At 40.5% G+C, this 27,592-nt stretch overlaps 1 protein-coding gene across 1 annotated transcript in view; it reads left to right on the top strand.

The window, feature by feature from the left end:
- The first annotated feature begins 694 nt into the window (after positions 1-694).
- LOC148843774 (flocculation protein) overlaps positions 695-27,592 on the top strand; it is an 86,644-nt gene continuing 59,746 nt past the window's right edge. Inside the window, exons 1-2 of the mRNA XM_088957595.1 lie at positions 695-1,053; positions 17,316-17,362. Coding sequence (XP_088813721.1) covers positions 792-1,053; positions 17,316-17,362 — 309 coding nt within the window. The 5' untranslated portion in view covers positions 695-791. The remainder of the gene's footprint in view (positions 1,054-17,315; positions 17,363-27,592) is intronic.

Genomic DNA, 27,592 nt, shown 5'->3' with positions numbered 1-27,592 from the left:
GCTAATCAGATTCGAATTCGGATATGATCTTATTTGATTTGATAAATATCTGAACTCTACCAATTATTTAATTCTTATATATAATATATAAAATTTGTAAATATTTTATATAATTTATATATAATAATTAAATTGTATAAATAATTTATATACTTTATATAAATAAAATACTTATTTTATATATTTATTAATTACCTAAAATAATTAATTAGTTAAATTAAAATCAAATCGAATTTGGATATCAATTTTTTAATCGGATTCAAATTCAAATATTACCCGACTCGAATTCGATCTCTTTACACCCCGGGCAATACAATTTCGATAAAAAGTGATGTAAATATTTACATCCATAATCACACTTTCTAAATTCTAACTCTACTACTTTTACTTATACACCGCAGCGGGCGCAGCCGTAGCATTTCCGGTATCATGTTTTTTTTTTTTTCGGTATTCATACCATGTCTTTTATGCTGCAAACTAAGGCGAGTGCAAGCCTGCAACTGCAAGGAAATCCGGACTCGGCTTAGCGTGGGCCGTGAATTACATGCGTCGTCCGTGATCTATATTGAATTTTGTGTTGAGATCCTGCCATAAGTGAATTTGCCAATTAAAATCGGCCACTTGTTCCCAATGTTCTATTCACACGTGTCATTTCCTACTCACGAATAAGGACAGAACCGTGATTTATCAGACAATTGATCACCCAACATTTTTCCGTCTGTTCCCGTACTCTCTTCCTCTCTCATACATATTACGGTCTCTCTCTCTCTTTCTCTCTCTCGTTCTCTCGCATGGCTACAATTTTTCGACCTCGCCGGGCGGTGGAGGCCAGATCGGGAGGGAAAATCTTACGTGGCAGGCGAGTTGCAGGCGCAGCGTCTCCTTATGCTCGGCCAAATTCTCCTTCTCCACCTACAGAAAACCCTAATTGGCTAACGGGACTCATTTCTCCTGCCACCCGTATGATCGTAAATGGCGCCGGGAAATTTATTTCAGCCGTCTTTGGTTCTAGCAGCTCGTCGTCTTCATCTTCTGGCAGTGATTCGGGTTCCGGTATATTGTTGCTTTTTTTTTTTTTTAATTTCTCCGTTATTTGAGTCGCTTGTTTACCTTTCAGAGTTTCAATTTGCGGCGTCTGTGGTGCAGTTTTAGGGTTCTTGCTTTGTATTTACTGCTGTGTGGAAAAGATTCTTGAATTGTTTCGTCTTGTTTTTGTAATTATTTAGATTGCGTTTGTTTCTCCGTAAAATGGGTTTGAGGTTTTTCAGGCTGAAATATTTATGTGATATTTTCATCTCTTTTACGATGAAAATGTTCTTCTGCATGGCATTTGTATCAATACATATAGGAGAGTTGGAAAATGACATTTTTGCTATAAAGGAGTGAAGATAATAGCTAAAACATTGCACTCTGGAAAAACTTATGTCTATTTTATTAAGAAACAAACGGAGTCTTAACGGTTCCTGGTTTTGGACCGGAAATTAAGGGCGCAAGATGCTTTTATTTGTCTATGTTTCCTTTGCACACTTACTCAACTGTGAAAACGACATTGAACTCTATCCCCTTTAAATTGTTTGTAGACACGCTGTATGGTTTGATTTCCAAGATCTTTTTTTCCCATTAAGTGGGAAAACATGAGGATTTTGAAGGGAGATAAATTTCCACTTCTTTCTAGGGGGTTTTGAGATCAATGTAAGAAAATTCTGTGGTGGAGAAATTCTTTCAGGATTGCACAAAATTTGAGTTTATTTGGTACTTTATATTATCCATAGAGGCGAGAGACTTTGCATTACCAATTATGAAGAACTTTTAATAAGTTATCAAGGCACAGTGTACATGTAAATGCACATGAAAGGACTAAAAGAAATGGGAACTCCTGGCCAAAGGTGCATGGGAACTCCAAAGCAAAAATAATCTGGAGTTGTGTGCTGGGAGGTTTGGAAGGAAAGAAATAAGAGAATATTTGAGGATAAAATGAGAAGCAACAAAGATTTGGGGGCTGTAATCAGTTCAAGGATTGTTTTCTGGGTGTTAGTTTTGCCAGAATTTGAAGGCCTTAATAAAGAGAATTTTGCAACTATCTATCAAAAAAAAAAAAAAGAATCGTGCAACTGAATTCTGGAACACTTTGAATTCAGCCTGTATGTGATCTTGGTTTGAATAAAATTACCTTACAAATTCTAGAACACTTTGAATGTTTAATTTTGATGTCAATCTCTGTTGTTTTGCTTTTTGATTATCTATAATTTGTTAGTGGGGTGACTCCCTGTCAACCAAACCTTGTATTTTGCTATTTTCTGAATAATTTTTTTTCTTTATTGATCTACAAAAAAAAAAAAAAAGATTAGAGGTTGTTTATAGTCTTGTCATTTCTTGGTCTTGGTGAATGGAAAAGGTATAGACTTCTTCCCTACTAAGTGAGGTCTAAGGCAAGGCAACTCTTCATTTCCTTCTTGTTAGCTTTGGTGGCTGATATGCTTGGTAGAATGAGAACTAGAGCCTATAGACTAGGGCCAGTTCGGGGTTGTGGGGTGGGCAGGGAGAAAACTAAAGTCATCCATCTATAGTTTGTGGATGATATCATAATCTTTTGTGGGAAGATGAGGAAGGTGCTTGAGTTAGGAACCCACAACTATAAATTGTTTTGAGCGAATCTCAAATCTAAAGGTTAATATGGGAAAGAGTTATATAGCAGGAATCAACATTTTTGATCAGAAAAGTTAAATTTTATTAAGCATTTTATCAAACTTGATGTTACAAATCTGTAATCTGTGGGTAAGTTAATCCACATCCATAGAAATAATAAAAAACAACTAGAACTGCATCCCCCAAAGCCAGTCTAACAATTTAGCCCCAAATAATTGCTGCCTATTTGCCCCTTGTTTAGGTAAAGCATCTGCTATGCCATTTGTATTTCTTCTCACCCTTTTACAAGTACATTTAATTCCCTTGTTAAGCTTTCAATTTCCCTAATTCTGTGCCTGTAAACCCAAGGATTTTGGCTGTGATATTTTGTCCAGGAAATAACCACCAGAGAGTCCCCTTTCACATCTAGCAACTGAAAACCAAACTTCTTTGCAAATTTCAGCTCTTGAAGCAGAGACAGTAATTCTTCTGTCAATGGATCTCTTCCTTCCGTGATCTCAATATGTTATTGAAACTTTCCAAGGGTTTTTTTACCCAATTTGCAACTTTTATCTTAATGGTTTCTATGATCTCTGACACAGGCTTACTCTTTTCATTGAAAAATTTCCTGTTCCTTTCTTCCCAAATAGTCCAATCAAGGCTGATCTCATTGCTTTCCACAGAATACTTCCTCTCTTCTTCAACTGTCTCAGGAAGTTTGGATCAAAGAGACTCACCATGACCTAGGGAGGAGTCCATCTGCTACCAAAAAGAGAACAAAACTGCTCCCAAACATAAAACACAAGAGCATAGTGAATAAACAAGTGGGAAATACTTTCTCCACTAGCTTTGCAAAGGCAACAAATGCGAGGGAAAAGCCATTTGTTTGACCTTCTTTTCTGCAGAAAGACACAGGTATTTAACTTCCCAAGAAAAACTCCTGACAAAAGGCCTGAATTTCTGGTGGGATTGGCTTGCTCCAAACTTTTTTAACGGGGGGTTTAAACCCTAGGTGGTAGGCTGAATTAGGTTATTGAAAAAGGAAGCACATGTGAAGATGCCATTGGTAGAAATTGCCCAAACCCTTGTGTCCTTTGTTCTTTGGTCCAGGAAAATTGAATCCAGCTTGGCCAATAGGAGTGTATTAGAGACTCACATTCCATCTCCGTAAGACCCCTTCTAAAGCCAAAGTCCCAGTTCAGCCCCGAGTTGTTGAAGATCACAAATTTGGAAATGGGTTCAGATTTATAGTTTGATAAGGCAAATAGTAAGGGGAATTGGGTCTTTAAAGGTTGTTCTCCCAGCCAAAGGGCTTCCCAAGATGACTTTGTTCCCATTTCCCAGGGAGATGTCGAAGATGCATTAGGGGCCACTTTTGCATCTCCGTGAGACCCCTTCTAAAGCCAAAGTCCCAGTTCAGCCCAGAGTTGTTGAAGATCACAAATTTGGAAATGGGTTCAGATTTATAGTTTGATAAGGCAAATAGTAAGGGGAATTGGGTCCTTAAAGGTTGTTCTCCCAGCCAAAGGGCTTCCCAAGATGACCTTGTTCCCATTTCCCAGGGAGATGTCAAAGATGCATTAGGGGCCACTTTTGCATCTCCGTAAGACCCCTTCTAAAGCCAAAGTCCCAGTTCAGCCCAGAGTTGTTGAAGATCACAAATTTGGAAATGGGTTCAGATTTATAGTTTGATAAGGCAAATAGTAAGGGGAATTGGGTCTTTAAAGGTTGTTCTCCCAGCCAAAGGGCTTCCCAAGATGACTTTGTTCCCATTTCCCAGGGAGATGTCGAAGATGCATTAGGGGCCACTTTTGCATCCCAACCATATTTCGACCGCCCATGTATACTTTAATCACCTTGTGCCAGAGCCTTTCTTGTTCTAAGGGAAATATCCAAAGTCATTTTCCTAGGAGAGCTATATTTTTCGGGAACCCGGACCAAGTTCCCTATACCAGCCCCCTTTTGTCCTTTGTTCTACACACCTGCTCCCATTTCACCAAAAGATCGTTCTTTTCATCTCCTGGTTCCCATAGGAAGTCCCTCATCATCTTCTCCAACTTTCCTGCTATTTTGAGTGGACAAATAATAAACAGGAAGGTTAGCCAATGCAACTTTGATTGAAGTTACCCCCCATGGAGATATGATTTCTCTTCCACAAAGCTAGATTTTGAGCAGATCTCTCTACAGCAGGAATTAACATTGAGTGAAACATTTATTTTTCTGAGAAAGAGTTAAGATATTGTATTGAAATTATACTGTAAAGAACAAAAAAACATATATCTGTCCGGTATGCTCCATGTACAGCCAGCAACTATACAGAGAAGCCACCCAAAAAACTAGGCTCTCAAGACTAAATACAAGAGACAAGCAGACTCTGATATTAAATAAACAGGGTATGCCATAATCAAAATAGTGATGATGTGGGATGCGTTTGAAGGAATCCTTGGTAGACAGCCAAGAATGCAGAGTAGCCATAGCCCAAACCACCGCATCATCTAAAGAGCAGAACTTTCCTTAAAAAATCCTCCCATTTCTTTCTGTCCATAGAACCCAACACGCCACATGAGAAATAGCACTCTAAAGCACTTTGCCCCTACCACTTTAAGCCCAGTAACTTCCAGGAAAATAGAAAATCAGGAAGAGAACTCAGCAAACACCAGCTGACACTCAGCAGGGAATAGAAATGACTGAAAAGTTTATGAGCAGCCTTACTATGAATGAAAAGGTGATACTTTGAGAGGCATTTGCCATGAGTGCAGTCCAAACCAGGAAGGACACCTCTATTGAATCTTGCTGATTTGGGTGTGGATGTTGAATCTGATGTAGCTGGCACAGTGCTAGCAGGTCTGAAATCTCCCAATCATTGAGTTATCTTCTGAATTTAGGACACCAAATCATCTGCCACCATCACATCCCTATCCTCAGCCATGAGAAACAATGAAGGGAAGACCTCCATTAAGGCAGAGTTGTTACACCAAGGGTCTTGCCAGAATCTTATCAGTTGAAAAACAGCCCACTTGATGTATGGAACTGTTTGAGATTAGATGCAAACCAGAAAATGAACAAACAAGAGAGGAAGAGAAGAGAGAGCTGGCGGCAATGAGTGTTAGAGAGTAAGAGGTTCGAACATAACCACTCTCTAACACTCTAATCATCTTATTAATAAGTTAATCTTTGACAAATTACAGAGAGGCCCTTGAGTGAGCAGGAAAATACAAAAAACAGAATATTACAGAGTATGGGCCCCGAATAAGGCCCACAACAGAGAGAAACATAACATAACATGAAATGACAGTCTATGGGCCATTCGGCCCATCTTCTCTACACTCCCCCTCAAGCTGAGCATAGATGTTAATCATGCCCAGCTTGCCAGTGTCATGTTGAAGCCTTGCCTTGGAAATTCCCTTGGTGAGAAAATCTGCCAGTTGTCCTTCAGAAGTAATGAATGGAAGACACACTTCACCGGAGGAGACTCTTTCACGAATAAAGTGTCTATCAACCTCAATATGTTTGGTTCTATCATGTTGTACCGGGTTGTGAGCAATGTTGATGGCAGCCTGATTATCACAGTACAACATCATGGGTTTGTCATGATCTACCCCAAGTTCTTCCATTAAGGACCTTAGCCACAATAATTCCGAGACTCCATGTGCCATGGCTCTATATTCTGCTTCTGCGGAGGATCGAGCCACAATTGTTTGTTTCTTACTCCTCCAAGAGACAACATTACCAGCCACTAGACTGCAATACCCTGAAGTAGATATTCTATCATCAATATTTCCAGCCCAATCAACATCAGTATAGGCTTCAAGTTTCAGATGACCATGTTTGGCAAATAGAATTCCTTTTCCTGGAGAGCCTTTCAGATAGCACAAAATCCGTTCTGCTGCTGCCATATGGGTATCTCTAGGAGCATGCATGAACTGGCTAATGCAACTGACAGCATACGCGATATCTGGCCTAGTCATGCACATGTACAAAAGCTTCCCAAGAAGTCTCTGAAAGACCCCTTTGTCTTCCAACAAAGTTCCATCCGACGCTGAAAGTTTGTGACTCATATCAATAGGAGTTGCAGCTGGTCTTGCACCCAATTTTCCAGTTTCAAACAACAAATCAAGGACATATTTCCTCTGAGAAATAAGAATCCCATCCCTGGATCTGGCAACTTCTATGCCAAGGAAATATCTCAACTCCCCCAGATCCTTAATCTCAAATTCTGTACGGAGGAAAGACTTAAGGCCCAGAATGCCAGAGGCATCATCACCAGTCACTATAATGTCATCAACATACACAATGAGATACACTGCTAGAGACCCACTTTTCTTTACAAAAAGAGTATGATCTGACTGTGTCTGAACATAGCCGAATTTAACAAGTGCAGTTCTAAATCTCTCAAACCAGGCTCTAGGAGATTGTTTGAGGCCATAAAGAGATTTCTTCAGTTTACATACCTTTCCTTGCATATCTTTCCCATACATTCCTGGAGGAAGACACATGTAGACCTCCTCATGTAAGTCACCATTCAGAAATGCATTCTTTACATCTAACTGATAGAGAGGCCAATCAAAGTGAGCTGCCAGAGATAAAAGAACCCTCACAGATGTCATCTTAGCAACAGGGGCAAAAGTCTCCAGATAGTCAATCCCATATGTCTGTGTGTAGCCCTTTGCAACAAGTCTGGCCTTGTACCTCTCAATAGTCCCATCTACCCTGTATTTAATGGTAAAAACCCACTTGCATCCAACTGGATCCTTCCCTTCAGGCAAATCCACCACCTCCCAAGTACCATTTTCATGTAGAGCATCCATTTCAGCCTGCATGGCATCTCTCCATTCTGGAATCCCAAGAGCTTCTGATACAGACCTAGGAATGGGGTTAGAAGCAACTGAAGAGAGGTAGGCACAATATGAAGGGGAAAGTAGGTCATAAGAAAGGTGTTTGGAAATGCAGTGTGCAGTACACTTCCGCTTTCCTTTCTTAACAGCAATGGGGACATCAAGATCTGGGAAGGGGGATTCCAAGGGAGCTGAAGCAATACCTGTTATCTCATCTGTGATTGGGAGGGTATGAGCCTCATCTGTTGTAAGGGAAACCACTTGCTCATTCCTGGATCTCTGCCTTTGATACACTTTGGGATTATGGGTAGGACGAGGAGGTAAAGAAATAGGAGCACTAGGACAAGAGGAATGAAGTGGCTGATCCTCCTTTGATTCATTTTGTGAGGATACAGATTTGTCAAGAGACTGAACTGGGACAGGAAGGGGAAGAGCAAAAACTTGTGACAGACTCTCCCCCTGTTGACAATGTCCTTCCTGAGAGGAACCATAAAAAGGAGAAAGTTCATCAAATGTAACGTCCATAGAGACATGTCTGGTGCCAGTCTTTGGATCAAAACAACAATAACCCTTTTGTGTGGGAGAGTAACCGAGGAAGATGCATTTGTGGGCTTTTGGTTCAAACTTGTGTCTCTGCACACTTGGAATGTGAACATAACAGGTACAACCAAACACACGAAGAGGAATTGGGAAGAGATCCTTATCTGGATGAAGAAGACTGAAGGGGGATTTAAACCCTAAAACCCTGGATGGCATACGGTTTATGAGATAGGTAGCAGTAAGTACAGCATCACCCCAAAATCTTGTGGGAACATGTGAGGCAAATAAAAGGCTCCTTGCAACTTCAACAATATGTCTATTTTTTCTCTCAGCAACTCCATTTTGTTCAGGGGTTCTAACACAGGAGCTTTGGTGAATAACCCCCATGTCAAAGAGATACAAGGATAAGCTCTTCTCAAAATACTCTTTTGCATTGTCAGATCTGAAAACCTTAATTCTGGTACCAAATTGAGTCAAAACAAGCTCATGAAATTGCCTCACAAGTCTCGGGACTTCGTCTCGGGATTTCATTAAGTATATCCAAGTGAATCTAGAAAAGTCATCAATGAACAGGATAAAGTATTTGTAGCCCCCCATAGAGGATAAGTGGTAAGGCCCCCACACATCAGAGTGTACAATATGAAAAAGAAAAGAGGATCTTTTATTGCTCACAGGGTAATTTTTTCTACAATGCTTTGACAACTGACATGACTCACAATTGAGACTGGACACACTGACTCCCTTAAACAGTTTGGGAAGCAAATGACTTAAAGCAGAAAAAGGTAAATGACCCAACCGACAATGACTCAACATAATTTGACTGACTGACTCTGAAGAAGTAGAACCAAAAGCAGCATTCTTGGGATGATCAAAGCATTGGCCAGGGGTGTCGAGCAAGTATATTCCATTCGCTTCATGGCCACTCCCAATCACCTTCCGAGACTTCAGGTCCTGAAACACACAGTGAGAAGGGAAAAAGGTTACACAACAATTCAATGACTTGGTCAAGCTACTTACAGATAACAAGTTGGTATTTAACTTAGGTACATGAAGAGTGGAAGATAAAAGTAAAGAGCCTGTAGGCTTGACAGTTCCCTTGCCAGAAATGGGGGCAAGAGAACCATCAGCTAAGGTGATTTTGTCACGACCAGGAAGCAAATCATATGACACAAACAAAGTGGAAAGGTTGGTCATGTGATCAGAAGCACCTGAGTCAATGATCCAAGGGGTCTTGGGATTACCTGAGGTAGATGCATGGTTAGCAGAAGCCCTTATACCTGAGTGAGCAAATGCAGAGGTGGCTGGACTTCCAGAAGGGTTGGATAATGAAGTTACACCTTCAAGCTGGCTGATCATCCTTCCAAACTTCTCATAATCAGCTTTCATGGCTTCCAATTGCGCACTTGCAGACTCAAACTCTGTATCTGTACTTGTGGCTGTATGTGCACTTCCTGTCTTTCTACTGTCATTCTTCTTTTGGAATCGGATAGGGACAAGACTGGGATGCAATTTCCAGCACTTGTCCTTAGTGTGTTTCGGCTTCTTGCAATATTCACACACCACCTCCTTCTTTCCTGTGCCACTGGGGGCTCCTGTAACCCCTTTGGGTTTGATTCCCATATTTGCAAAATGATCATTGATACTGACCCCTTGAACCTGCACTTGCCTCCTGCTTTCTTCACTGCTGACCAAAGCATATGCTTGAGACAATGAAACATCTTCCTTGGACAAGATGCTTTGCTTTGTAATGTCATATTTAGAATTCAGCCCTGTCAAGAACTCAAAGACCCTATTCCTTTCAACCAATTTCCTATATGTTTCAGCATCCTTAGGGGTATCCCATGTCACGGCCTCTATCAAATCAATCTCTTGCCATATAGATTTTAGGGCTGAGAAGTATGCTGCAAGTGACTTCTCCCCCTGTCTTAGATTCTTCACATCACTTCTCAGTTTGTAAGCTCTGGCAACATTCAACTTCTGGGAGTAAGTTTCTGCAACACTATCCCAGATTTCTTTAGCCGAGTTCATCCACAGATAATGCTGACTAATCTGTGGCTGCATTGAGTTCACAAGCCACCCAATCACTGTGTAGTTTTCTTGTACCCATCTCTCATAAGATGGATCATCCTCTGGAGGAGCTTTCTTGCTCCCAGAAATAAAACCCCATTTTCCTTTGCTACAAATGTGGATTTTCACTGATTGTGACCAAGCCAAGTAGTTGGTCCCATCAAGCTTAACTGTAGTTACAGCCAGCATAGAATCAGTTGGGGTTCCCAAAATCTGTCCATATTCAGCAGCATTTTTGTTTTCAAGGCTTGAGAAATCCATCATGTAAAGGCTCCAATTAGGATTTTTAATAGGTTTCTCAAGGTACTGGGGTCTTGATGAGTTTAGTTTGAGCTGAATAGGCAACAACAACTAGCTCACAGAATCAGTTCAGACTTGATAACTGTGACAGTCCAATTCGGTGGTAGTTTTTTCTTTACTGTTTCACCCTTTAAAGGACACCCAACAAACCTCCAATCACAAGGTATTTCAGGTTCTCAACAGCCGTTGTCCCAAAGAGAAGAAAACAGGGCCACAGTCCTTAAGAGACCTTTCGTCGAACACTCAGTGTGCAGTAGTTAACAGCCTACTGTTAACTAGAAGAAACCACTTCAAGGTGTTCAGTATAGGTCCAAGAAGAGGCTGGGATGAAGATGAGACTAGTGCCACTTAGTTTTAGATCAGTTTCAGCAGCTCGGCAGTCCAATAATCAGCCGAATAGCACTTCCAAAACAACCCAGAAAAAACAGTCCAGCAACAGTGGGCCGAATGTATGTGGGCTTTGAATGCTTTAATAGTCCTCCCAAACAATAAAAAATAATTCAGCAAAGGACTGAGAAAAGACTTACAGCAAGAGAGTCTCTGGTTTGAACTATAAACCAGGCCGAACACTTGTTCTCTGAGATAACTTCGAAAGTCCTTTTCTCTGATTTCAAATCAGGCCAAACAACTTGCTCTCTGATTCTTCCTGGTCACCGAACCCTTCTCCAAGTGTATAGAAACTTGGGCACCCTCCAATGACCTCCAAGAACCAGGCGGATGACTGTAAACTTTCAGCCCTAGAACCTCCTCATGTAGTTGGCTGAACTAGAACCACATGAGGGACAAGCCAAGCAATGGCCCGCTCTGATACCAAGTTGAAAAACAGCCCACTTGATGTATGGAACTGTTTGAGATTAGATGCAAACCAGAAAATGAAAAAACAAGAGAGGAAGAGAAGAGAGAGATGGCGGCAATGAGTGTTAGAGAGTAAGAGGTTCGAACATAACCACTCTCTAACACTCTAATCATCTTATTAATAAGTTAATCTTTGACAAATTACAGAGAGGCCCTTGAGTGAGCAGGAAAATACAAAAAACAGAATATTACAGAGTATGGGCCCAGAATAAGGCCCACAACAGAGAGAAACATAACATAACATGAAATGACAGTCTATGGGCCATTCGGCCCATCTTCTCTACATTATCCTTCTACCATCCCCTACTTTCAGCCTCACCACTTGAATGAAAATAGGAAAAACCTTCTCAATCCCTTTTCAGACCAAACAACCAACAGAAGAGGGAGTAGGCCCTGGGTCCCAACACTGTTTCTTGTACCAAATTTCTCCACAAGCTTTAGGGCTGAGAATTGGAAAGCCAAAGCCACCTCCCTAATAGAGCAGTGTTAACTTGTCTGAAGCTTCTCACACCTAGGCTTCCTTAGGTTACTGGTTTGCAAATAGTTTCCCACTTAACCTGATGAATTCTCTGCTCACCTTCCTTTCCACACCAAAGGAAACCCCTTTCTATTTTCTCCAGCCTTTCTGCCACATGGGTTGGGATTGGAAACAGTGATAAAAAATGAATAGGCAGGTTTGCTAATGAGATTTTTAACAGGGTAATCTTGGCTACCTTGGAAAGATACCTAGACTTTGAGCCTCCCAGCCTCTTCTCCAGTCTTTCCACAACTTGGTCCCAAATGAACTTGGAGGAGCATTTTGCCCCAACTAGAAAGCCCAGAAAACTGAATGGAAGCTTTCCGACTTTATACATAAGTTCTGAAGCAAGTTCCTGGATGTCATTGACCTCCCCAACGGGAAAGATTTCACTCTTTTGGAAATTAACCTGTAATGCTGAAATCATTTAAAACTAGAGCGGAATCATCCGAAGATTGTTCAACTGCTCCTCAGCCTGAACAAAAAATAGTGTCATCCGCATACAGCAAGGGAACCACTGTCCCTCCATCTGCCACTCGAAAGCCTTCAATTTATCCTTCAGCCAAAGATCTTCTAGTCATTCTAGCAAGGGCCCCCACCATGCATATAAATAACAGAGAGAGAGTGGGTCTCCCTGCTGGAGACCCCTCGACCTTTTAAAATATCCAGAGGATGACCCATTTACAAGAATAGAGAATTTAGCAGTAGACATGCACACTCTGATCCAATTCCTCCACTTCTGCACAAAATTCATCTTCTGCAACACTGAGTCAAGAAACCTCTAGTTTACATGGTCATAAGCCTTTTCCAGATCAATCTCACAGACCAGCTCTTTCCTCCCAATCCTTAATTTCGAATCCACCAGTTCATTGGCAACTATGACACATTCTAACAACAACCTTCCCGGCAGGAAGGCCCCCTGTGAACCTGTGATGATATCAGGAAGTACCTTCTTCAATCTGTTAGCAAGTGTTTTTGCCAGCATTTTATAAAAATATCCCACCAAACTTACGGGTCTGTAATCAGAGATATGGGTAGGATTTTATACTTTCGGAATCAATGTTATATGAGGGTATTTAGACTACATTCCAAGGAAGCTCTGTCATGGAAATCACTCAGGGCTTCATTACATCTGGCTTCAGAAAATCCCAACATTTTTTGAAGAACAGCATAGTAAAACCATCATGTCCAGGGGTCTTCTCCCCTTCCAGACTCAAGATAACCTCCCAAATCTCCTCCTAGAAGGGTTTCTCTAATTCATCTCTCTGCCTACTGGAAATAGCATCCAATAAACTCCCATCTAGACCAGGATGCACTTGTCAAACTTCCTTGAATAACTTTTTATAAAACTTCACCACCTCCTTCTTAATGGAATCTTCATCTTCGATGACCCTTTCCCCCACCAGAAACTTCTTCAATGCATTTTCCCTTCGGAAATTTGCTACTACGTGGAACTATTTTGTATTTTTGTTTCCTACCTTCAACCAAGAAATTTTAACTTGTCGCCTCCATTTGACTTCTTCCTGATAAGCTACCTTATCAAAACATGACTTATCCTCAATCTTGGCTACCTTCTTCTTTTCAGAGAGATTCACATGCTCCTCTTTCGTGTCTAGCTCTTCAATGGTGTTTAATATCTCTCTTTTCTTTACTTCCACCGCCTTGAAACAATTGTTCTTCCATTCTAAGATTTTTTTCTTTCAGTAAATGTAGTTTCTTGGCTAAAATGTGAGATCCTGAGCCTTCTACCTCAAAAGGCAACCACCACTCCAACAAAGCTTTAAACCCAGCCTCCTGGAACCATAGATGCTCAAACCAAAAAGGGCTTGGCTTTCTCCTCATACCCCCCTGCCCATAACAAAATAGGTCTGTGATCAGACATTTGTCTAGGCAGAGCTTCCTGATATAGGTTAGGGAAACTTTCCTCCCACTCAGTTGACACTAAGAACCGATTAAAGCTAAACTAGGGTAGGGTCACCCTGATTATTAGTCCAAGTAAACTTAGCTCTAGTCAAAGGTACCATGCCTGTTAACAAACTCCCCAAAAGTTCTCATTCCCATAGAGCTCCTCAAAGCCCCTTTCTTCCCCTGTGGAAACCTAATAATATTGAAATCTCCACCTCTACACCAGGAGAGATTACCCTTACTCTGGGTCCTGCCCAGCTCCTCCCAAAACACTCGCCTTTTGGATTCTTCATAGGGACCATAGACCCCAGTGATAATCCCCTTGACAGTGTTGGAGTTCCAAATCACCAGTATCCCCCTTGCTGTCCCAGAATCATTTAAACATCTCCACCCGCACTTTCCATCCCCTCAAACACTTCTAACCACTGTAACCTCCACCCTATTCAGTTTTGTTTCCTAAATTAGGATGACATCTGGCCTTTGCATTTTGATTACTGAAAAAATGATTACCCTTCTTAGACCTGAGCACAAGCCATGCACATTCCATGATAATCTTCATTGCAACATATAGAAGAAAGAGGCCATTACCACCTGACAAGATTCCCTGAGACAACTAAAACTTCCCGACCTTCAAATGACTACTCTTCTTAGTTTTGGCATTCACTTTGTCCCTTCCCTGCAATATCCTATGTTCAATCTCTCTCATCTGCTTCTCAAAACCTATCATTGAGACACCAAGGAATTCCCCAAATTTCAAGTTCTTGGAAAGCACCTAGTTTGAAACTAACTCACCTTCGAACATTGTTTTAGGCCGTTGCCACGATGTCCATTCCTCCTTCTTAGACCCATCCTCCATAATCTCCCCTCCTTCAGCGAAGCTGTCTCGGGAGCCATACATCATCGACTCCTCAGACTCAACAATAGGAAGCTCCTGGGAGCTCTTATGCTCCTTTACCTTCTCCACCCTCCCTTGCATTAACAGTTCCACAAATTGTAGTGGAGATGTCTTCCTCCTGTAAGTCGTCACAACTCACATTGTAAGACACACTTCCTGGGGTCTGCTAGGGCTTTTTCTGAACCTTGGAGAGCCCAAAATGCCAACCTCCACCGGTTCTTCATCCGTTGGTGAGTCCTCTTCCTCCACCACCAATCCTTTCCCTTTTCTTGTAATCAACCCTTCTTGGACCCCCTGTTGCTTCAACTGGAAATTTCTCCCTTCATAAATCTTGATCACCCCTGGGTCCCTTCCAAACTTCTCCCAAGAGTTCTTTGAACTTTCCTGGTTCTACCGAGGGCCTGGCCAAAGTATTGGTTCGACTTGTGAACCAGGCCTTCCCTGGAGGCCTAACAGCTGGAGGATTGTGGGCCAAACAAAGCATTTGACTTTTGACCTCCCCTTTCCCCTGACATCATGCTCCTCTTCCCGGTTACTGTTTGAACCCTTGGGCCGCCTCTTGTGTTTAAAGTTTTGGGTTTTTCACTTGGCTTGTTCATCTCTTCTTGAACCACCTGGGATCCCCAAATCCAACAGACATTCATTCCCCTGTTAATGCCTTTAATTCTTCCTTACTAGGCCAGAACTTCTTTGTGGTTCATTTGAAATTTGAACCTGAATCTGCCTGACTGCAACCAGGTTCTTTGTTCTATCATCTGATTTTCCCTGTTTGACTCAATGAATGGTTCACCTATTGTCTTCTCCAACCTGACAAGCAACTGCGCCTGCTGTGCGTCACCTGCCATTTGTTTGACCGAAATTGACCCCACCAACTACTCACTCCCTTCTATCTCTACGACACCCTCCCTATAGCTTGCAATCAACTCATCCCTTGTAATTCTCTTAGCTGATTTGTGCATATCCATTGTTGGCCTCACCAATGGTTCCAGTTCTGGCCAGATATGAACAATATACACCACTTCACCCACCTTTATGTCCATTGTTGCTAGAATCTCTCTCCCTCCACACCACCTCTGTTCTCACCCATTCACATGTCACCAACTTGTCCCTGGAGTCGTTTGTGGCTAAGAAACCTCCACAAAAATCCCCTATCTCAAAGATAATTTTCGGAGTCCATAGAGCCAGCAGGAGACCATTGATACACACCCTAATCTTCGGTTCATAGTTGTTCATCCACGATGGCTCATTGGAGGTACATCCTGCACAAGCAGTCTGTTTGTCTAGTAGAAGCTTGTTTGCTCCCAAACACCACGACGAGCCATGTAGAATATGCTTTGCTTCCTTCTCAAAGGAGGCTATGAACAGAAACAAACCATTCACAAGCTTTTTAACCTTCACCTCCCCTGCAAAGCCCCAAACTTCTTGAGTCCAGTTCTCCACTGAAAAAATGCCAGTTCTGCCGCAAATCTATCGACAAGGAAACCCTCCAAAAACTTCTTTTGAAGGTTCACACCTTTCTCTGCCGTCTTGATTAAGAAAAATCCATCATCGCGGAAAAACCTGCACTCACCATCAGTTGGCCAGGCTCTAGTCTCAGTCACCTCTTTGAAGGAGATCCCCTTTCTCATTTTTGCTTTCTTACCACCCAACCGTGGTGGTCTTCCCCTTGACATTCCATCTTGATTCCAACCACAATCAACCCTCTTCTCTGACAGCCAATCTCTGGCCTCAGTCCCCCTCCATTTTTGCAGGCACTTTAGGAGTTTGGTAGCAGATTGAACCCTCCGTTATTTAGGTTTTCCTCTTGGTGGAGATCCCAAATCATCTACCTTTCTTGGATAAATATCCAAGATCATCTTCTTGGGCAGCAAACAGCATAAAAATTTTCTCCAAAAATCATTTAAGAGCTAGGTGATTCAAAAGGTTGATTATCACTATCAAATCTTCATGCAGTTTACTGATCCTACAACTGCATGGTTTTTAACCCTGGAGTTGACTGTTTTGTTACCCAGTTGTGGATCAATAATTAATTTAGTTTAGAAATCTAAAATTGATTGTGTGATTGTGGAAAAGAATATAGAAGAAGAGATAATCGTGAAAGAAGGAAGAGAATTTTGTGGAGAAAAATTATGGGCATAAAGCCCCTTTTCCTTTATTTGTCAACACAACAGTAAATGAGTAAACGACAGAACCCCTGGCTGACAATAGTAAACAAGTAACAAATAATACAGCACTCTCTTTCAACAGCTTAGAACTTAGAAGATAAGCCAATGTTTTAGCTGATGCTTTGGCTATGCAAGTGTTGAATCTTGAATAGAGAGCAAACATTTTAGGCCTTTAGGGATAATTATAGGATATTACATTATAGTAAAAAAATAGAAAATGGTTAGATAACAACTTCTAGTCTATGTTTGGGGTGTTTGACACTAATATGTACATATTCATTATTTTCAATCATCTTCAATGAAATTTATCTGCTAACAATTAAAAAGACCACCAAAATATTTTGAGCGGGTGGATGTGGATCTTGGATTCAAACCACTCCATTCAATACCCTTATGGCTAGCTCTTTTTCTTCTAGTGTTCCTTTGAATTTTGTTTGAGAAAGGTCAATTATACAAGTTGGATAATTTCCATTTATTGCAGCATCTAGTGACATTATCTATGCATTATTTATGTTTTCTTACCATGATGGTAGTAAGTATAATTAGAACTTCGTTTCTGATTTGTTGCTTTTCTGTACCACTTGGTGCAAAAATATTATTTGTTTATGCAGATGATGAAAATGATGATTGTTCTACTGAAGGGGCTGAGTTGAATCAGGTAATTGCATTATCTACATGTGTCTTTACACATGCATGTTATCATATGGGCTTGTTAAGAATATGGCTGGATCATTTGTCTTGGGTTAGCTGAATTCATATCTTAATTTAGGCAAAATTCTTTGCAACTAAATTGAGATGAAACAGGACATGGAATAAGTTAAGAGCAAAGGTGGGGATGGTAAATGGGCAGGTGATTAGATAGTGTGGCTTAACTGGTTAGTTAAGCTCAACAAAGATAACAGTTTTTTCTTTTGATCAACAAAGGAATTTCATTAATTAATTAAATCAGAAACTTAGTAAAGCTGTTAGAGCATTCCCACCAGATTATCAAAAAAGAAAAAAAAGAAAAAAAAAAAAGAAAAAAAGAGCATTCCCACCAGCCCTGGTTACATCGGATTGCAATTTTGCCCAAATTAAAAGAGGTCTGTCAACTCTTTGTTTTGCTAATACATCCTCAATCCCATTTGCAGTTCTTACCCAGCTGAACTTAGGATTAATCTTCCTTTCTAGGAGATCAATTTCCCTGAAAGCATGTCTATGGTTCCAAGGTGCTGAGTTGACGTGCTTGGTCCAGAAATGACTAGTTGTGAATCTCCTTCAATTTCCAGATCCCTAACACCAAGCTGTACTATTAGTCTCCATTGTAATAGAGTAATCATTTCATCTTTAACCGGGTCTCTGAAGTCATTTGATCCTGAATACAAAGCCACTTGCAATCCGTGGTGGTTTCTAAATATTCCTCCTATGCCTGCCCTTCTCAGATTGGCCATAGAGCTGTCATCAAAGTTTAGCTTCAACTTATCTACAGCTGGAGGTTTCAATTCCATTCTTACACTGTCCTTATGTATTCCTATTTGTGTCACTTCAGCCCATGTTCTTACTATGTCATTGGTTGAGAATTCTCAAAAGAGCTCCAAGGTTGTTATCCAATGCACAGTTCTAACTGTTATTGTCTTCAATCAATTCCTTCTTAGATCTACTATTTTCATTAATGCTGTCTTTGGTTGCAGTGGAATTTGATTTGCGCTAGAACAAATGCATGGGAGTGCAAATGAAAAAAATGCAAATTCTTGTTTAATTTTGTTTTGGGTTTTATTTTATTCTGTTTCATGTCTTAATTTACTTCATTTATACTGCAATCAAACAAAATAATCTAAATTTTGAAAAAAAAAGTCAGAGTTTACACTCAAATCATTTGCACTGCCATAATTTTGTATCAGTGCAAATTTATTTGCATTGCAACCAAACACAGCCTAAAGATTCTTTGGTTTCTTTCTTCCCAAATAGTTCACACCAATGCTGCTCTTACTACCCTCCACATAATCCACCCTCTTTTTTCTTTTTCTTCAGGAAGTTGGTGTTGAACAAGCTTACCAGATCTTGTTGGGGAACCCATCTACAACCAAAGAGAGAGCAGAAGAATTCTCAAATGCAAGATAAAAAAGAATAGGATATTAATAAATGAGGAAGGGTCTCACCACTAGCCTTCTTTTCCGCAGCACGTCACAAGTGTTAATCTTTCCAAGGAACACTTCCCATTACAAAGGTTGTACTTTAGGAGGAATAGGTTTGCATCAAATTTCCTTCACCGAGAAGTTAACCCCTAAAGAGTCTGAATGGACTAGAAAGTTGAAAAAGGAGGCACCAAAGAAGAGGCTATTAGTGGAGGGAGATTAGGTTCTACCATAAAAAGTTTTGATCCGAAAAGATATTTTCCAACTTTGATAGTAGGAGAACAAGGGAGTCACTCATTATACCGTAAACCCCTCTTGAAACCATAATCCCTGTTTAACCGAAGTGCAGATGTCATACCAAATGTAGAAATAGGTTCAAGCTTGTAGTTGGAAAAAGAGTAAGGTACAGGAAAATAGGAAATTGCATTTTAAGGGGTAATGGCCTGTTCGTTTCCTCTTAACTCCTATCTCTTAAGAGGAATCTTTTAACTTTAAGAGAAAAATGGTTGTTCGTTTCCTCTTATCTCTTATCTTATCTCTTAAAGTGCAATCATACAACATTTTGTTTTCCAATGATACCCCAAAAAGACAAACAAAAACTCTCATATATGGGGGTCAAAATGGATATTTGATAATTTTCAGAATTCAGAACAACATTCTCTGCATTCAGAGTTCAGAGGAAAGAAAAGTTCACCAATATCAATATACCTCTTAATGTAATTATTGCACTTTCAGATGTTAGACTTCAGAGCAAAGGAACAGGCCCTAAGTCACCAACCCAAAGATCTTTCCTAAACAAGACTCTATTCTTGCACCTTATATCGAAACGAATAAAATTAATAAAAGTTGGTAGTAACTCAATTATTGCTTTCCTATGGTTGGCAAAGTGTGAGGCACCAATTTTCATCCCAGCCATTTTCCAAAAGATCATAAATGGTTTTAATGACCTTCTGCCATGACCTATCACTTTCTATTGGAAATCTCTAAAGCCACTTTCCTAGTAGAGCTATATACCTCTTAGTCAGAGTCCCAATGCCTTGTCCTCCCCATTCCTTAGACTTAAACACCTATGCCCATTTTACCAAGTGATCTTTCTTTTCATCACCTGGTTCCTGCAAGTCAACCAAGAGAACGGGTTTATCCCTCAACTCTTTTAGATTAGGAGTAATAGAAATGAAGCCTTTTTATATCATAGAAATGGATGCTTGAATTAAATTTACTTAAGCATAAGCACATGGTTGATGAAACTTACCGAGACACACACACGATTTTGCAATACAAGTTATTCTTATATGATTCTCTCTTCTTGCAAAATGAATTGGTAACCAAAATAAGTTTAAATGTCTTTGTACCTACCTTATTTATAGGCTGTTTGGTTGATGTGGTTCTTAGCCTTTTTTTTTTTTTTTTTTGATCAGCAAAAGGACTTTTATTAATAACAGAGAATTATTGAATTACAATAGATATAGGTTGCAATAGTGCATTAATCCAATCTATAACCCATTCTACGGACACATACAAAACAGTTATAGTTCAGCCCAGTACAAGGTAGGTCTATTTGCCCCCTGTTTTGCTAGGGTATCCGCCAACCCATTTGCAGTCCTTCTGACCCAACCGGACTGAAAGTTGAACCTCCTTGCGATTGTGTCAATTTCTCTGTAGATAAATTTGAGCTTCCAAGGTGCTGATGTGATGTTTTTAGCTCAATAAATGACCAGTAGTGAGTCTCCTTCCATTTCTAAGTCTGTTGTTCCAATCTGCTCAGCCATCTTTAAGCCTTGAAGTAGAGCCAAAGATTCAGCCTGTATTGAGTCACCAATACCTATTGGTCCTGAGAAGAGTGCCACAACTTCACCTAGATGATTTCTAATCACACCCCTGCCCTTCCCGGGTTACCAAAGGAACTCCCATCAAAGTTTAGTTTTAATTTGTTCATTGCAGGTGGTTTCCATTCCACTCTCAGATCTTCTTTGGGCACATCTGTTTGTGCTACTTCAGTCCAGTTTCTTAGAATGTCATTCATGGATAAGTTTTTGAATAGTTCCATGGTCATCACCCAATGTGCAGTTCTGATTTTTATGGTTTCAATGACTTCCTCCTTTGCTTTGCTTTTTTCAAAGAAGAGTCTTTGGTTTCTTTCCTCTCATATAGCCCATACCATTAGCAGCTCTTGCTGCCTTCCATAAGCACTTTCCTCTTTTCTTCTGTTGCCTCATTAAGGAGGGGCTGAATAGACTTACGACATCCAGTGGGGGAGCCCATCTACATCCAAATAGAGAACAAACAATTTCCTAAATACAAGAAACAAAAGAGTAGGATAAAAGTAAATGGGGTAGGGTTTCACCACAATCCTTACAAAGGACACACACATGAGGGGAGAGGCATTTGTTTGACCTTTTCTATAGCACATCACAAGTGTTTACCTTCCCTAGGAACACTTCCCAATAGAAGGCTTGTACTTTAAGAGGGATCTGTTTACACCAGATTTCTCTCACTGGGAAGCTCACCCCCAAAGGATCAGAGTGAGTGAGCAAACCGAAGAAAGAGGCACAAGAGAATAAACCATCAGGAGTTGGGGACCAAACAATACTATCAGCTGTAGTTTGGTCTAAGTAGACCTTCCCAAGGGTTGATAACAAAAGCAATAAGGACTCACATCATTTTCCCTTAGCCCCCTTCTGAAGCCAAAGTCCCAATATATACTCAAGTCTGAAAGCATATGCCAACCCTAGCAACAAGTTTGTTTTTAAGGTTTGATAAAGAGTAGAGGTCTGGGAATTTGACCTTAAAAGGTAAATCCCCAACCCAAAGGTCTTCCCAGAATAAAACTTTATTGCCACACCCAACATCAAACCTGATAAATTGAAAAAAGGTTGGTAGTACCTCAATGATTGCCTTCCAAGGGGAATTTGGAGCTAAATTGGATGCTTGTTTTGCATCCCAACCATTTTCTTTTCACCATGAATGCTTTTTTGAACTACATGGAGGAATGGTTTTAGCTTTTTTGAGCTATCCACCAGGTACACAACTCTATGGATTTGTTTTGTGTTCAATGATTTCAATCCTCTCTAACACATAAGCCCTCTATGAACCTGTATTGGAATTTTCTTAGAGTGACTATCCGGGGTTTTGATTTTTCATTTAGAAATTACCTAGATAAGGCATACTCTATATAAATCGCAAGTGTTTTGGAAATGAACCTTGTCCTACAATTTCAGGGTGGCAAGAGGATAACGTGGGTCCTTTTGGGTCCTTAATAATGTATAGAATCTATAGATTAGGGGTGATCATTTTCATCCTGTCCTGGGTGCAGCCCACATCGAGCCTACAAATTTCCGGCCCTGGTCTGGGCCCAACACTTTAGGGCCGACCCAGTCTTGGCCCTGCCTACACACACATAAATAAATAAATTTATTGTGGACAAATAAATCTATTTTTTCACTGCAATACCAATTTCGGAATTTTTGGGTGATAGGATACTGCTATTATGTGAGTTATTTTTGTTTGTTTTATTTTTCTAGTTGTAGGTGTCTTAAAAAGTAGGATGTTAAGTTTTCTATAGATTTACTATTATTTCAAAATTTCTTTTTATGGTAACTTTCAGACTTACTTTTTTTTATTTTCTATTTTTTGAGAAAAGGTAGCATTCATTTCAAGGTGGGTGGGGGGGAGGGATGTAAAGGAGCGAATGTACAAAATAGAAGCAAGAAATCAAGAATAGGCAAAGAATTAGCACTATACCAAAAAGCCCTTTCCTCTCGAGATTTAGCTAATGCATTAGTTGTCAAATTCAATTCCCTTGGAATCCATCTAAATAAGCAATTGAAGGAAGCCTCAAAGGGCCCAAATACTAATTGGAGGCCCAGCCAATGGAGTTCCTAGAATCTTCTTCAACCGTAAGAGGTCTGGCCAGAATAGACTTGGCAACCCTCAGACCAACCACCAAAGGTCTAACTTTAGCTTCAGAAGCATCTGCAACCCCAACATGCTCACTAAAAGCCCGAACCACACTGCCTTAAATTTTGAGAATTAGAGCACCAATGCCAGTCGCCCCCAGATGACTAGGACCTGATCTGCAACTGCTATCAAGCATTAAGAAAAAATCTGCATCAGACCTTGGATTGGGAGTTGGCTGAGATGAAATCGACAGAAGATGTTTGCAAGATTTGAAAATTTCAGATATAGCTCTACCTCTAATATATTCCAAAGGGATCGACTTATTCCCAAAACTTCTCAACTTTTGGACTTATTTATCTTAATCCTCATAATTACTATTTTTTAGTTAACTTTCTTACTTGCGTTTTACTATTTTTAGCAATTTCTGCTGTCATTGGGTTAGTTTTAGTAGGATCAGGAAAGTGCTATTAGAGTTGTTTAGTAGTTAGAGTCCTTATTTAAATGTCTTAGGGTTATTTATAGATTGTCTTAGTTGGGATGGTCAGTTGGGAGGGATAATGTGCTAGTCACTCATTTACAGTTTGTAGACAATATTCTTATCTTTTGTGATGGAGAAAACAGGGAGGGAGTGGAAAATCTGAGGTTGGTTGTGAAACTCTTCGAGAGGATGTCTAATTTGAGGATTAATTGGTCAAAGAGTTTATTGCTTGGAATTAATATTGAAGAGGATCAAGTGAGAGATCTGGAAAATTCCCTAGGCTGCGAGAAAAGTGAGTGGCCAATGAAATATTTGGGTTTACCCCTTGGAGATAACCCTAGATCTGCTAGCTTTTGGTCTCTGGTAGTGGAAAAGGATTGAGAAACGATTGTCAGTGTTTAGGATGCCACAAGGGATAGTGAGGAAAATTGAAAAAATCATGAGGGATTTTCTCCTTACATTCCTAAATTTTATCAGATATGACTTGTCTACTGGTAGCAAAATCAGATATTGGGAATGTGTGGATCGGGGATATTCCTTTGGGTGAGAAATTTCCTTCTCTTTATGACCTATCCAACTTTACAAGTAAGCCTATTTCTGAGTTCCTAAGTCAACCTGTAGGTACATAGTGGTCACTAAGACCCTCAGAGTACAAAAGGTGTCAAACTAACACTACACGGACGCCTGTGATGAATCCAGAACCCATTGCACGATTGCGATGAACTCACACTCGGGACAAGTCGCGATGAACTTTGGCTAGCACGAATCTGCGATAAAGCTAAGACACATATGGGTTTGCGATGACCCCAAACACATACGGATTTTCGATGAACCTGAACACGCGTAAAATTGCGATGAACCCGACACCATCATAGAACTGCGGAATCACGGTAGAACAGGAACAAATACCGGTTACATGCACGTCTTTAAGTTACGCATGCGAGTTTAATGAAAGTACACCTGCCAAGCGATGACGTCACCCGCGCCATGTCAATACAATAGGGTCACGTACGGAGAGAATCTGAAGGGATAGGATTCTTTAATAATGATCTCTTAATAAGACCTCCTTTCCTAATAGGAGAGATTCTCTTTCCTAACAAGAAAGAACTCCTTCCCTGATGGCCTTAACCCTCTCTATAAAAGGGGGAGACAACATAATCATAGCTTTGACCTAGGGTTTCTCACAAGGGGTCTCTCTTCTCTTCTCTCTTTCCCACGTCCTCTCTCTTTCCCGCTGCCATCTCCGGACCTTCAGAGACTTGACCTTCACAGCCTTACCATGGTGCCTACACAACCATCTCACCTTCCAGGGTTGAATTGGAACTTTGGATTTAATAGGAACCTTAGAGAATCTGAACTTCTTGCAGTGTCCAAGCTGTTAGGATTGTTGAGTTCAGTTCGTTTGGGGGAAGGTGGGTCAGATTCTGGAATTTGGGGTCCTAATGCCAAAGAGTCATTTTCTTGTAAATCCTTTCTTCATTCGATGGTTGTCGCACAATCTTCTTCTCATTTTCCAATCAAAGAAATTTGGTGCCCTCCTATCCCCCTAAAGTCGGTGCTTTTTGTTGGGAAGTTTCTCATGGTTGTATTAAAACCTTTGATGTACTTCAAAGGAAAAGGCCAAATTGGTGCTTGTTCCCTAACTGGTGTGTCCTGTGTAAATTGAATGGTGAGACTGTTTTCCACCTTATATCTTGCCCTTTTGTCAGTTTTATTTGGAATTGGTTTACTTTCCTTTTTGGGTGCAGGTGGTCCTCTCCTGACAGGGTGGAAGGCTTATTCAACCTTAATGGTATTAGTGGTATGACAAGGAGGGGAAGGATTCTTTAGAGATACACTAGAGCAGCAATTCTCTGGACCATCTGGGAGGAAAGAAGCAATAGGATATTTGAAAGTAAAGAAAAATTCAAGGAAGCTTTAGTTGAAACAATAACTTTGAGTTGAGTAAAAAGTTTTAAGCTGTTTTCAGCTTTCAAGGTTGAAGATTTTTTCAGGATGTGGGGACTTATTGTTGCTTCATCATCTATGAGACGATGGTTTGTTGAGACTTGGTCCCCTCCAACAGAGGGTTGAAAGAAGCTAAATTTTGACGGGAGTTGTGTGGGTAACCCGGGCCTTTCAGGTATTGGGGGGCCATTAGAGACGATAATGGTTCCATCATTGCCCTTTACTCTGGTCCTGTGGAGGTAGGTGATGTGACAAGGGTAAAGTTTCTAGTTGTAGTATATGGGGTTGAGAAGGCTAAAAAGTTGGGGATCAATAGACTGATCATTGAGGGAGATTCAAAAATTGTTATAAAAATGGTTGCAGAATGGGGAAGGGGTGACATGGCAGTTGAAGAATGAATTCAAAAGATTTAAATGGATGTCAAGGAACTTGTCAATTCAGGTGAGATGGGTAAGGAGATCTGCCAACAGTTTGGTAGATAGCTTAGCAAAGCAAGGGGTTCACAGAATAGATATGTTTTGGGCACACTTGTAATTTTGTACTGGGTCAGCTTACTATGCTGATTTCTTTTGTAACTTATTGTTGTATCCTAAAGTATTTTAATAAATAAAAGAGTAGAAATCACTGATTGCAAATTTAGTCGAATTTCTTGTGAAGGGAAAGAAGAGGAAGATGAAGATTTCAGCAGTAGAGAAGAAAAGAGGAGAAAAGAGTAGGAAGTCAACCAGGATTCATAGATTCACCCTAGTTGCCAACCCTCATTATATTTATACTTAACTTAAAGGATGAGATATTACAAGGATGCCCCTAGTAGGGCAGCTACTAATGTAGCTGAACAGTCACAACTTAAAAACATAAACTAATGGGCGTAAAGCCCAACAACTTCCTAACTAAATAACTCGAAATAAGAATAAAATAACTAGGCCCAACTCAACACTCCCCCTCAAGTTGGGAGTAAATGTCACACATTTCCAACTTGCGTAGATCATGCTCCAGCTTGTTCTTTGCAACATCTTTTGTGAGAACATTAGCGAGCTGCAGATCAGAAGCAATATATGGAAGACAAACTTCTCCAGAAGTCACTCTTTCTCTGATAAAATGTCTATCCACTTCAATGTGTTTAGTTCGGTCATGCTGGACTGGGTTATGGGCAATGTTAATTGCTGCCTGGTTATCACAGTACAACATCATAGGTTCTTCTGCCTGTACACCAATTTCTTCTAATAGGGAACGAATCTAGAGAAGTTCTGAAACTCCATGTGCCATGGCCCTGTATTCAGCTTCAGCACTTGATCTTGCCACCACTGTTTGTTTCTTACTCTTCCATGAGACAAGGTTACCCCCAGCAAGGGTGCATACTCCTGAAGTTGATCTCCTGTCATCAAGGCATCCTGCCCAATCTGCATTTGTATAAGCCTCTAGTTTCAACTGTCCATTATCAGTAAACAATATGCCTCTGCCTGGGTGTCCCTTTAGATAAGCAAGAATCCTGTCAACTGCCTCCCAATGTTGGACTCGTGTAGTATGCATGTATTGACTTGCCACACTTATTGCATAGGAAATGTTTGGTCTTGTCATACATAAGTATAGCAGTCGACCCACAAGTCTCTGATATCTCCCAGCGTCCTTTACTGGCTTACTTTCTGATGCATTGATTCTATGGTTTTGATCAATAGGGGTACTGATTGCCTTCGTTGCAAGCTCCCCTGTCTCTTGAACATACTTCATTTGAGAGATAAAAATTCCATGTTTTAATCTTGTAACTTCAATGCCTAAGAAGTATCTCAGTTCTCCAAGATCCTTAATTTCAAATTCTTTATGGACACCCATCTGCATCCAACTGTCTCCTTGCCTTCTGGTAGATCCACAATGTCCCATGTTCGATTCTTAATCAAAACTGCCATCTCTTCTTGCATAGCTGTCTTCCACTCAGTTTTGGAGAGAGCCTCACCAACACCCTTGGGTATAGACATTGAGGCAAGAGAGGAAAGAAAAACACGGTAGGAAGGAGAAAGTCCTCTGTAGGATAAGTACTGTGAAATACAATGAGCAATACACTTTCTCTTCCCTTTTCTGAGAGCAATAGGAAGATCAAGGTTATCTGTAACAGGGTTAGTATAATCAATGGGAATTGAAACAGTAGTGGGACCAAGAGGAATACCTGAATCTATGTCAGCTGAATCTTGAGTCTCCAAGGAACCAACAAGAAGTGATGTGAGTTCTACTATAGTGGAATCAACCTCCTTGTGAAGTCTCTGTCGTAAGTAATGTTGATAAGCAGGACGCAAAGGAGGTGGTAAGGTAGGTTGACACAGGAGGTGGTAAGGTAGGTGACATAGGAGGGTCAAGCACAGGGGTAGACAGAGGGATTGAAACTGGGTGAGGAATAGACTGCTGACTCACTTCCCCAAAACACTCCTCTTGAGAAGGATTCTTTGAGAAGAAGTATGTG

This window comes from Nelumbo lutea, chromosome 8 (assembly GCF_056320005.1).
Source record: "Nelumbo lutea isolate HS-2025 chromosome 8, American lotus-T2T, whole genome shotgun sequence".
Taxonomy (NCBI): domain Eukaryota; kingdom Viridiplantae; phylum Streptophyta; class Magnoliopsida; order Proteales; family Nelumbonaceae; genus Nelumbo; species Nelumbo lutea.
The sequence above is the reverse complement of the archived record's forward strand: the minus strand, read 5'-3'. Positions and strand labels throughout refer to the sequence as shown.